Source organism: Notechis scutatus, chromosome 2, assembly GCF_049901735.1.
Source record: "Notechis scutatus isolate UNSWTSFEM ecotype Mainland chromosome 2, rNotScu1.2, whole genome shotgun sequence".
NCBI classification, from domain to species: Eukaryota; Metazoa; Chordata; class Lepidosauria; order Squamata; family Elapidae; genus Notechis; species Notechis scutatus.
In genome coordinates, this window is record NC_142010.1 from 141,115,797 (window position 1) to 141,128,326 (window position 12,530).

Genomic DNA, 12,530 nt, shown 5'->3' on the forward strand with positions numbered 1-12,530 from the left:
ACTTTACGTATTCGTCCACTAAGGAGGCAGACTATTTGCCTATTGACCAATAGCCATCGACTAAAGCTACACAGCCATCCAATAACAATGGGCAGGGGTGGGTGCTGATAATGAGGCGACGACGCACGGGTGACTCTGCCCCTTTCGGTATCGGGTGCAGTGAGAGGGAGCGTCGTCGTTCGTGAAGAAGGTCGGCCTTGCCCATTTGCTACCGCCAAGATGTCCAAATCTGAGGTAAGAGCCTACAACGGGCCGTTTTATTTTGTTTTTACGACTCTATACCAGTGGCTTGTTTTTGTGGAATTATGTTTCCTTTGCCTTTAGGGATCGTCTGATTATGGGTGCGATCTGTCGCCTAACGCAGTAAGTGTTACAAATACCGTTTTTCTCCTCATTCCCGCTACTGAAATGCATTGTTTTCCTTTTGCGCTCATATTTTTCCGCCGCTTGCCCGCGTTTGGCTTTTCTGATTCACCTTTATAATAGGTCTTTTTCTCCGGTTGGGCCTACTTCCCTTCCCCCCCCCCAGGACCTGGCAAACTGCGCATGCGCGCTGTGTTGCTAGTTTAGGCGCCATCTTTTCCAGTGCGTGGCGTTCGCAGCGGCCATCTCCTGCGCTTGTCATGGCTGCGCTTGCGCCATGCAATGAATCGCACGCCTGCGCACTTCCACGGAGCAGTTCGGAGTTTGCGTGGGGGGGGGATGGGAAGATGCGAAAGCCACGTGCTCCTTTGCTTTGTCTCTGGTAGCTGGTTTCTCGGCCTTTCACGTTTCTGTGCAAACGGAAAGAGGCGGCCTGGTGGCTCTAATTCCTTTTCCTTCATTTTTAATGGGTTGAGAAGAGAATGATGCCCATTCTGAACCAAGGCTTGTGCCCGAGGAAGCTCCAGTTAAAAGCTTTAAAATTTTGAAAGCACCTACATTGACAAATGGGTGCCTGAGAAAGTATGTTTCATCAGCCATTGTATGTGTTTCATTCTCATAAGTTTTGAAATTGCTACAATGTTGGAAATTGGAACGTAATCTCCCCCCCCTCCCCAAAATGGTATGTTTACTCTTGCTGGAAACACTAAAATGCACCTAATTTGGGGAGATGGGGTACATTTATTATGACAGTACTGATACTTTTGCTAGGCCTAATATAAGCACATTCCTGCATTGCCTTAAAAGACAATCCGTTGTATATCTCCTTTTGAGGGCATATCAGAATAGTGGCTTTGTTCCTAAAATATTATTCCTTTTGATGTGTAACAATACAATAGCAGCCAGCAATGTACAGTAAATGCTTTAGATACCTTAATTGCATTGGATGTGCATGCTAGTGTTAATGTTCTACTTGTCTTGGGATTCTGTATACAAGCAAAGCCATTGATGTAGGGTGAAAATTTGCATTTTATGACACCAGAATGGATAAAAGGAAAGAAGGCTACATTGTCTGAGTGATCCCTAAATTACAGGTAGTCATTGATTTATAACCATTATACTTACTACCATTGTAGTATCCCCTTGTCACACAATCAAACTTTGGATGTGGTAACTAGCATGTATTTATGAAGACTGTCCTGAGGTCATGTAATCACCTTTTGTGACCTTTCAAGCAAAGTCAAGCCAGATTCACTTAACCATATTACTAACTTAACTGCAGTGATTTACTTAATTGTGGCAAGAAAGGTTGTAAAATGGGGAAAATTCACTTAACTGTCTTGCTTAGCATTTGACAAATTCGGTTGAAGATCAAGGACTATCTGTACTTAGGTTTTGCTGTTAAGATAAAAACAGAACCAAAGAGAAAGCTCAGGTGTCAGAAATTATTTTTCAGGTTTTATGAGCTTGGTTCTGGTGCTACTCACAACAGCTACATTGCTTGTGCATGTGCTTAAAAGCACTTCCTATTTCTTAAATAGCTAATTTCTGCAAATCTGTACTTTTTACCTGGTTCTGGCTGATGGGACTTGGTATTCTTATACGCTGAATAAATCATGCTTATTTTCATTATGGCTCCCCACCATTATACACTGTGATCATATCCTTCCTAGTGTTGCCTACTTTTCTGTTTCAGTCCCCCAAGGAACCTGAACAACTGCGAAAACTGTTTATTGGTGGCCTGAGTTTTGAGACAACAGATGAGAGCCTTCGCAATCATTTTGAGCAATGGGGCACACTTACAGATTGTGTGGTAAGTATGTCAGCTTGTATCAAGATAAGCAGCAAACAGATTTAATAAATATGTGTACTTTAGCTGAATTAAGATATAGGAAGTCTACAATAGTCAAGAAAAGAGAAGAAAATCTCCCAACAACTATATTAAGTACTAATGTTGCCTTTAGTATATCACTATCCTATTTCTAAAAAACAGGGCAATTGATTTTTCTAAATTAAACATTGCCTGCATCAGGTGCATTTCTTGCAATTGTGTATTTTAGAGCAAAAATGTATATTGTTCTTAGGTAATGAGAGACCCAAATACTAAGCGCTCCAGGGGGTTTGGATTTGTCACTTACTCAACAGTGGAAGAGGTTGATGCTGCCATGAATGCCAGACCACACAAGGTTGATGGGAGAGTTGTTGAACCAAAGAGAGCAGTATCTAGAGAGGTAAGAAAAACTACTGTTGGGTGCATAGTCAACAGATTCAAAGTCTTAGCGAAAATGCTGGAAGCCCAAAATACCGCAGTCACGTATCCTACACAGAACATTGATAATATGGTTGGCTTAATAGTACTACTGCATTTGGCATCTTTAGTTTAAATTTATTTATTTGTAAATTTTATTGTTTTTATGATTTTTGCTATGAGCTGTGCAAAGTTAAAGTATATAACTTGGATGTCCATAAGTTTTTTTAAATAAGTTCTCCTTTTTAAAAAAAAAGAATCCATGAATTGCATTTGGGGTGAAAACACAGAATTTAGTGTTAATTGTTCCTCCCTTCCTTCTACTCTACTAATATGTTGGCTGAGATTGAAGTAATTTTTTTTGCACTGCCAGGTTGGAGAAATTTGGGGTTATGGTATGTTAAAATTTGAAGTGGATAGGCTTGAATTTTTAAATACTAATGTCTTTAAGATGCATCATGCGTTCTCTGGCAAAATGGATAATCACCAAGCAGCCACAAATATTAACAGTTTAAAATGTGTTTGTCCTGTCTCATAGGACTCCCAGAGACCTGGAGCACATTTGACAGTGAAGAAAATCTTTGTTGGGGGGATTAAGGAAGATACAGAGGAACACCATTTGAGGGACTACTTCGAACAGTATGGCAAAATAGAAGTTATAGAGATAATGACTGATCGTGGCAGTGGCAAAAAGAGGGGGTTTGCCTTCGTTACTTTTGATGATCATGACTCTGTGGACAAGATTGTCAGTAAGCATCTTATTTCATCCTTTCAGCTATGCCCTAACTTGTTCTGTTTTCTCTATATGTAGCTTCTATAGAGATTTTGATGCCATTTTTTTATCTTTTCGTGTCTAGTTCAGAAATACCATACTGTAAATGGACATAATTGTGAAGTCCGAAAGGCTTTGTCAAAACAGGAAATGGCCAGTGCCTCTTCCAGTCAGCGAGGTAAAGTGTGCAGTATTTGAACACAGAAACATTTTGCAGTGACATTTTCCAGGAATGCCACATGTTGTTGTTGTTCATAGGTCGCAGTAGCTCTGGAAGTTTTGGCAGTGGACGTGGAGGTGGATTTGGCGGTGGTGACAATTTCAGCCGTGGTAGCAATTTTGGAAGCCGTGGTAAGTAAGGTTTTTGAAGATTTAAAATTCATTTTAAGGTCTTAATCAGAATAAGGACTTAAAGGAATACATTGTTGCATCTTATTACTGGGCTTCTTTCTGGGATTAAGCTGTACTTTGGATGTGTAGCTTTTCTATATGTTTTTTTTTTTTTTTACACAAATGCCAAACTTATGTGTGTGAATGACTATATCAGAAGTTCACCATAAATCTGAAATAAGATCAATATGTTAATATTTTATTTTTTTCTCAGGTGGGTTTGGTAGCCGCAGCGGTGGCGGCAGTGGCGGTGGAGGAGGAGGATACGGGGGCAGCGGAGATGGTTATAATGGGTTTGGCAATGATGGTAAGTTCATACAGCTTTTGAAAAAGCTGCTATTTTCCATAAGATATCATACAACGACATGTTGATTTATTTTAAGGGTATATGTACCTTTAGTATTGCATACATAAAATTGTAAAAAATGTTAAAATAGTCTTCGAGATTTGTAAAATACACAATTTGCAATGTTCTGCAATTCAGTATCTTATTTGCTTTGTAGGTTATGGAGGCAGTGGCCCTGGATATTCTGGAGGAAGCCGGGGTTATGGTGGCAGTGGAAGCTATGATGGATACAACAACGGCGGGGGCGGCTTTGGTGGTGGCAGTGGGGGTAAATATCAATTTGATTTTGAGCACCAAAATTATTTTATCTAGTACAGTTTTTGCTGGACCGATAATGGTGTTACAATAGGGAATAAACTGCCAGAGCAAATATGTCTAGACCAGTAAAAGCAAATCTATGAAGGGCACCAACTGACATTCCTTGAAGTTTTGGTGACATGCTAGCATTCACCAACACCTGAAACTATTCTTAAAAGCATGCCCCATTCTAACTTGATTTGCAGAGGCTGCATAAAAATGGCCTGGGTTCTTCAGGAGTAGGGGACTGGCTCCCCATAGCCACCTTTTAAAAGTTTTATTTTTTTTAAGCAGTAAGGCCTTGTGCAATTTTCAGAGGCTGTGTGAGAGCTTGGTTGTCAGAGCAATTGCACCATTCCCCAGGGGTTACACTCCTTGGGGAGCAACACAAAGTGGTCTTTGAGTATCATTAGTGCTAAGGCCGAAGTTGAGGCCCAGGCTTGCACTTTAGATTCAGTCTCAAAGCTGCTGATTGCTGCTGTTCAAGGTGACCTAGATGGAGAAGAGTAGAAAATGGTGGAGTGGGGAGGCATTGTACCACCACAGTCAAGTTAGGAAATTTCTGACATGGCCACCCTAAAAGGTTTCTTCAGGTCTAGAGAGTTGCAAAAATAAAAAACCAAATATTTGCTGCCTTCTAGTTGTATTAATTTTTGCGGTTTGTTAGGCTTAGGATGCATCTTCATTTAAATATGCTCAGTATAGTTGGGAAAATATCTAGACAGGTATGAAAGAATTTTATAGATGAAATATTTGGGGTTTGTAAATTCTTGGATGATTTTTACTCTGTTCAGGAAGCAACTTTGGAGGTGGAGGAAGCTACAATGATTTTGGCAGTTACAGCAGTCAGTCTTCAAATTTTGGGCCCATGAAAGGAGGAAACTTTGGAGGGAGGAGCTCTGGCCCTTATGGTGGAAGTGGTGGTAAGTGTATGATCTAATTGACTAGAGGGAAAATGGATCACATTAATTTCTAGTAGAATTCTTGAATGATTGATATGAAAAACTGAGGTCAGTCCTCACAGTTTCCTCATTCTTTTTATAAAAGATCTTAGTCCATTTTTTCGAAACAGTTTTCTTTTTTTACCCATTCCCATTTAAGATAACTAACTTATTCTTTTTAGGTGGCTATGGGGGCTCTGGTAGTGGCAGTAGCTATGGTGGTGGAAGGCGGTTTTAATTCCTAGGTAAGACTTCCTCCATTTGCTCATGGATAAATATGCAGTTCTAAATGAATTGTAATAGTAACTCATAAAGTGGCTGAGCAAGTTATTGTAGTTTAAGCATATTTGGAATAAAATGCAGATGTTAAAGCTAATAAATGGACTGGCAATCGGGGGAACAACTTGATATTGGATTATAGCCTTGAGTCTCAATATGTTTAGATTAACAACTTTATTCCATATTATTCAACAGGAAACAAAGCTTAGCAGGAGAGGAGAGCCAGAGAAGTGACAGGGAAGCTACAGGTTACCACAGTTGTGAACTCAGCCAAACAGAGTTGTGGCAGGGTAGAACTGCCTCATGAAGACATGTGTTAGACAAGCGCTTGTTTGCAAACATCAGGACTGTATTTGTGACTAACTGTGTATAACAGGATATTTTAGTTTTTGTGTTCTGTGGAAAGTGCAAAGCATTCCAACCAGGGGTTTTATGTAGATTTTTTTTTCCACACCCATGCTGTTGACTGCAAACTGTAATAGACTGATCATGACGCTAAATAAATGTGTCTTTTTTTTTAAAGTGTGCTGTGTAAAGTTAGTTTACTATAAGTTAATGTACATTGATTTTCACTAAATGGAAAAGATTAGTGAAGAGTCAAATAGCAGAGAATGATTCTCAGAATGCCAAGGAATCTTTATATTCAAAGCCAAATATATTGATTTTGTGTTTAGCTTCATGAAAAACAAATTTGCAGAAATTTCCTCAATGAAGGACCACTTCCAAAATGTATTCCTTATTTAAGTAAGGACATCATCTTGGTAGTTTGACAATTGTTCTTTACTGTTTGCTTTTTCAGCTCATGTCTTCCCTTTTTTTCTGGTTGAGTTTAAAGAGTGCCAGTGACTGAGGCAGATTTTATATGCTGAATTAAAGACAAAAAGTTTTGGCCATATCAGCATATAGGCATAGCAGCTCAATTTAACAAGGAGCTTGAAATGGGACATTTGGCAAATACGTCACTACTAGAGCCTGCTATGCTTACAATATCTCTAGGCAGTTATTCAGTTAGACCTAAGTCGCTCCAAATACAGCATCAACATTTTATCTGTACTATAGAAATTTCAATTTCTTGGGCTTGACAGCAAGAGAACCAGTCAACTGTCATAAGCTGTGAAATTTCCCATAACTGGGATGTTGATACCAGATTGCTTTGGCTCACTTGCAGTCTCATTTTTATAATAAAAAATAGGAAACAGATTTCCCACTGAAGAGACTAACAAAATACATGACTTTTAATCCACTACTAGCTGAATGCATAAATTAATATTTCAAATGTTAACATTTGCTAAAATTAATAAGATGCAGATGGACAGCAAACAAATTTAATAAAATGGATAAAAGTATTCCAACTAGTGGTGGTGGTGGATGGTCACAAGATTGTGCAGGGTAGTTCATATAATTGATATCTGTTAGGCAAAAGTTTTATTACAAATCTATTGGTCTAAATTAAAATTTCACAGTGCTCTCTTCTCAAAAGTAGACTAGATTTTGTATTGAGTTCTACCATGAGGAAAATAGTGTGAATCTTATTATGGCACTCTTAAGCTAATTTTGTGGTATTAAAAGTGCTACTAGTTTGTTACTTGAGGCACTTGAAGTAACCTAATTATCCCCAAATTGGTACATTTCTGTGAGGGAGCCAAAAAGGTTCTCATCTCTGATAAAGTTCAGTTGCATTTTGAAACTCCAGAAATAAATTGTTTCTATTTTATGAAATACATTTCATGTATTTCCCCACTTAATGCAACTCCTACCATACAAAATGGGTACACCGGCTCCTATTTTCTGGTTTTCCATTAAACAATAGTAGTATGTTTCTGTTCCATGAGATGGATGTAGAAATGTACTTAAAAATTGGAGGGGTATAGCTAATGTCATGGAATTGCATTATACTTTGGGCAATCAATCTTCTGTCAGATCTGAATACACCTGTAGCATTTCTATCTTAGTGTCTTACAAAATAAGACAAATGTGTGCTTAAATATGTTAATGATTGCAATGGTGCTTGTATGTGGTGTGTATACAAGTGTATTTATATATAAAACTTCTGATAAGTGACTGGCTTAATTTAGAATGCAAAATTAACAGTCCTGATGGGTTTTTCCATGGCTGAGTTTGCAGTAGCAGGTGGATCCTGACAAGACCTCAGGATTCATGAAATAATACTCGTTTTTGGCATGGTAGCATAACCACAACAAAGGAGAGCACACCAGGACCCGAAAACTAAGTAGCATTACAAAACCGGGAGGCATGCAGATGTTTGAGCTACTAGGAACGGCTAGCAAGCATAGCTCCGAATGGCTTCCAGATCAGACGCTACTACAGCTGAGAGTAGACACGTGTTTTGAGTCAAGTGGACAGATAAGCCAGGTGCAGGCTTCTGCTGACTAGAAGGGAGTACTCAGTGACCATCGGAAGGAGTCAGACGAGAGTAAGGATCCTTCCTCTTAGGACTAGCAGAAGGAAGGAAAGGTTATATTACTGTACTGGTAGGTAAGAACAGATTTTACTTACGTCCTATACAGTTTTGTTATCCTACTAAACTTTCTCCAAGACTGAGTTTACCTTGTAAATACCAGTCTAGCTATCTTTTAATTCACCCAGTGCTGTAATATGCAAGCAGTAGATGGATAGAACGTTACTAATTATATATTTTACTGTCACAGGCCTGGCAACATCGTTAATGAAATGTACTTTAATAAAACAATGCTTTTTCCATCCCTCTTTGTGTGGCCTTGTTGACTTAAAACAATTTTAGCATAACACAGTGCACTGGCTGTGCTGCTATAAAGGCAGAGGAATTTGTGGGGGTGGGTGGGAATGCTTATATAAAGTATGAATAGGGATTAAGTATGGGCAGCATTTAATTTTTCTTCCTTTTTGTAGGAAAAGAAGGGAGTGTCCGGTGCTAAAATGCCTTTGTTCCTGACAGATGGACTGTCTTTGGATTTCCTTTTTCTTTTTAAAGGTAAAAACAATGCTAAATTGGGGTAATAAGGTTTCCAAAACACGCTAACACACAATAAATGAGTTTGTGCTATAATTCAACTTGAGAGGCAGGTGATATAGTGGTGAATTTTTAATGTTTACAGGTAGAGCCCAAAATTTCTATTGTTAAGTGAATTTCCCCCATTTTACGACCTTCCTTGCCACAGTTGTTAAGTGAATCACTACAGTTGATAAGTTAGTTACCCAGCAGTTAAGTGAATCTGGCTCCCCCGTTGACTTGTGAGAACATCACAAAAGGTGACCGCATGACCTTGGACGACATAGCAAAGGTCATAAATATGTATCAGTTGCTTAGCATCTGACTTGATTACATGATCATGGGGATGCTGTAAAGATCATAACTGAAAAATGATTATAAGTCACATTTTTTAGTGCTGTTTTAACTTTGAATGGTCACTAAACAAACTTGTACATCAAGGTCTACCTGTACTTATTTAATATAGTGGTGAAAGTTAAAATAACTATTAGGAAATGGGGATTGTGTCCAAAAGTGCACTGTGCTCCCTACCATAATTTATCTGATTTTAAAATTTATTATTACTATTTGTCTTGCAGGACTCCTCAGCTTGATGTACCATAAACCTTTCAAAGAAAGTTACATTGCTACTAGGTAGCTCTACATATAATCTATTGTTATGAATAGATTTATTTAATAAAACGGTTTTTGATATAAATGTCTTGTCTACCTTTTTGTGACTTGTTAACATTGCTTCCAATAAGATGTTAGAATGTGTTTCTTCAGAATGGACAAGCTTCTATGATAGCACACCAGTATTAGTCTGAGGGACACACTAACAGATATTTTCGTAAACATTTTCTCTACAGTGAATAATCCTGGTAATTTTACTTACAGTATATGTTCTTATAAATTAGCTTCCCTAAAATCATATTAGAAATGCAAGCTTGCGGGTCATGAAGCCATTTTGCTTCTTGAACCAGTTTTAAAAATAGATTTTGGGTTTTACCGATCAGATATATTTGTTATCATAGAAATGGCTATTCTATTATGTAAAAGTAAAAAGTTAAGGTATGATGTTAATGCTTTACTGCACCAAAGGGAGTTGGAAGTCAATGCCTTTTCTTTCTTTTTCCCGTTTTTGTCCTCACTTCCCTTTTCCCCATTTCTCTTATTATTTGGTTTTATATTTCCTTTGTATGCTACATAATAAACTAATAAAAAAAATAAGAATCCTGGCCTTCATTAAATAGTGAGCTACACAGAGCTACATGCTGGTGGCCCAGGGAACATGAGAGAGATCATTCTTCTCCTTTTGGGAAAAAAAGTCTTTTAATGTAGATAGTGTGCCCAACTTTTATCGGTCAAGTGTTACCCAGGCTTTGCATGGCATGCCAAGAGGCATAGTCCAAAAATAGGCAACGGGCTATGCTGTCTGGAAAATGAGGTTGAGGAATTGGAATGAGTGCCTTAATCCTATGAGATTTGTACCCATTTTAACTCCTTTTTCCCCAAATCACAGGTTTTCTTGGCAAAGAAGTCCTTTTTGGCAACACAGAGGGACACCAGAAGGCTAACTGGGCCATTCATACCAATTGTAAACACTAGTTTTCTCTACATCTCCACAAGATTAGCCCTCATTTATGTGGAAAAACATCAAAAAATAAACACTGAACTGCCTTAATAGTCAAAACTGAGGTCTTTGGCTTGTCACTCAGTGGATTTTCGGACACTACTATTTTCCTAACCAATTGGCCTGGAGTTTTACAGATAGTCCTCAGCTTACAACCACAATTGAGCCCAAAATTTAGGTTGCTAAGTGAGAAATGTGTTAAGAGTTTTGCCTATTTTACGACTTTTGCCACATTTGTGAATGAATCCCTGCAGTTTTTTAATTAGTCACACGGTTGTTAAGTAAATCTGGTTTCTCCATTGACTTTGCTTGTCAGAAGGTTGCAAAAGGGGATCCCATGACTCCAGGACATTGTAACTGTCATAAATGTGAATCAGTTGTCAAGCATCAATGTAAATCACATGACTGGGAATGCTGCAATGGTAATTAAGAAAAAGGGTCGGTTTTTTCAGTGCCTTTGTAACTTTGAATGGTCACTGTGAACTGTTGTAAACTTGAGGACCTCCTATATGTATAACTTTCCAAACAAGCGAGGATTCTGGTGCAACAGTTGAGCTGGTAAATCAAATCTATGCATTATATCATCTTTACATTTTATATAACCATATCTTTTCCATTAGTCAAGATGGACCAGAACCATGCAAAACAATGTTTTTTTTAATTCTGGTTAAATGTTACCAAAGCATGGCACAGCCTAGCCAAAACTTGGAGCAAGCAATAACATTTATGTGCATCTGGAGTTTGAAATAATCTTGCAGAAGTTGAATATTTGGTCTATAATTACATGGATTTATCTACAGAGGAGAGCTTGCATGATGGTGAGCTTAAAATAGTTCCTTTTCAACGAGAGTCCATCCCATCAAACAAAACCTTGAGAATATTCTTATCCCATTTAACAGGAGAGATGAGGATTGATGAAAGCAATATTGTAGCTTCATCTTCCTTGGTGACTTGAAATCTTAAATCCACTAAAATCTAAAAACTGAACAGACTTAAAACCCATTTGCAGACCTGCAGCAGATGATGTAGCAAGGCAGGCTTATTTCTTTTTTGCTATTGCTTCTGACACGACCCAACAAATTTTATTCCAAATTTCCTTTGGCATTTTAAAACCACTTTTTCCATGCTATGTTCTAGGATCACCATCACAAAAAAGGACAGATCTTCCCTCACAGTATTTCAATCATGAAATATTAGGGGTCATTTAACACACTGGAATTTTGGGACTAATTAATTTGGGCATTTTATGTACAGTTATTTTTTGTAACAGTATTTACTCGAGTAATTTTTCTACAGAACGTATGTTCCCTCTGCAGCTAAAAGTTCCCTCTGTGCTGTGTCTTTACAATACCAACTTTTCTCAACTCATTTTTGTCTTCTCTTAGTATTTCATACATTTGCCAAGGTAGTCTTCCCTTGGCTTGTAGCTGTCCATCCTTTCCACAGCAAAGTCTTTGTAAATCAAAGGGTTGAAGTGATGTGACTGGTCCTTTCATTTGCAACAAATTTGGGGCATCCTCACAGTCACGTGGCCACAGGTTAGGGAGCTTGACAATGCCATGTATGTGTTCAGTGACCTGGGGTCACGTGATCATGTTGCTACTTTTGCTGGCTTTCAATGAGCAAAGTCAATTTGGGAGGAAGCTTGAATTCACAGTGATTTGCTTAAGTGGCAAAAGTCAAAATAATAACTCATTTATCAACCTTGCTTGCAAAAAACTCTGGTCCCGATTATGGTTGTAAGTCAAGGATTACCTGTATTTGTAAAGCTGACTATGTTTATGACAATGGAAAAAACAGCTCATTTAGCTGTACCTAAATACTAAATGCAGTGGAAATCCTGTTTTAAGCTAGAAACAATTACAGGAGAGGACTCCATAATGTATGCATTGTGTATACATCATTCTGAAACATCTTGTTTTTGCATCGATGTTTATAACCCAAAGAAGTCAGAATATGAATTGAAAATTGGATTTTGTGGGATGAACATTAGGACAACTTCAACTTGCAAGTTAAATACCAAAATCATGTACTGAAGCAATTTTGAGGAAGAAAACCAAACTATGATAGCCACAAAACTCAAACTTTTTCTGGCTAACATTTAAAATAGATATACTGAAAGCTTTTCCCATTTTATAAAATTTGTTAGTTTGAAAAGATGCTACTAAACACCTGATTTAAGGCAGGTCGTTACAGTGGTAATGACCCTAGCAAGTGCTTTGAAAAGGAATAGCCTAAATTTGAAAACATATGACAAAAATTAAAATGGGAAACCCGGTTAGAGCTTAACTAG

General features: G+C 38.0%; 1 protein-coding gene across 6 annotated transcripts; it reads left to right on the forward strand.

Annotated features, from left to right (window-relative positions):
• The first annotated feature begins 137 nt into the window (after positions 1-137).
• On the forward strand, positions 138-9,322 carry HNRNPA1 (heterogeneous nuclear ribonucleoprotein A1). Of its 6 annotated transcripts, XR_015747800.1 has the most exons (13): positions 138-234; positions 325-363; positions 2,060-2,176; positions 2,448-2,594; positions 3,150-3,360; positions 3,469-3,561; positions 3,642-3,734; positions 3,988-4,080; positions 4,277-4,387; positions 5,211-5,339; positions 5,540-5,602; positions 8,526-8,607; positions 9,204-9,322. XR_015747800.1 is itself a non-coding variant. In XM_026677261.2 (12 exons), exons 1-11 carry the CDS (start codon positions 220-222, stop codon positions 5,593-5,595), a joined length of 1,104 nt encoding a protein of 367 aa, XP_026533046.1. In that variant the 5' UTR covers positions 138-219; the 3' UTR covers positions 5,596-5,602; positions 5,832-6,158. The 6 variants fall into 6 exon arrangements, 5 of the variants coding, with proteins under 5 accessions (XP_026533046.1, XP_087812535.1, XP_026533048.1 ...); XM_026677261.2 differs by lacking the exons at positions 8,526-8,607; positions 9,204-9,322 and adding an exon at positions 5,832-6,158; XM_087956409.1 differs by lacking the exons at positions 5,540-5,602; positions 8,526-8,607; positions 9,204-9,322 and adding an exon at positions 5,832-6,158 and having other exon boundaries at positions 5,211-5,343.
• The last annotated feature ends 3,208 nt before the right edge of the window (positions 9,323-12,530 follow it).

Excerpts from the sequence above, each read along its gene's own strand:
- HNRNPA1 (XM_087956409.1), top strand. Across the intron at positions 3,735-3,987 it reads TAGCAATTTTGGAAGCCGTG|GTGGGTTTGGTAGCCGCAGC; the intron begins GTAAGTAAGGTT and ends TTTTTTTCTCAG. Across the intron at positions 4,388-5,210 it reads CTTTGGTGGTGGCAGTGGGG|GAAGCAACTTTGGAGGTGGA; the intron begins GTAAATATCAAT and ends TACTCTGTTCAG.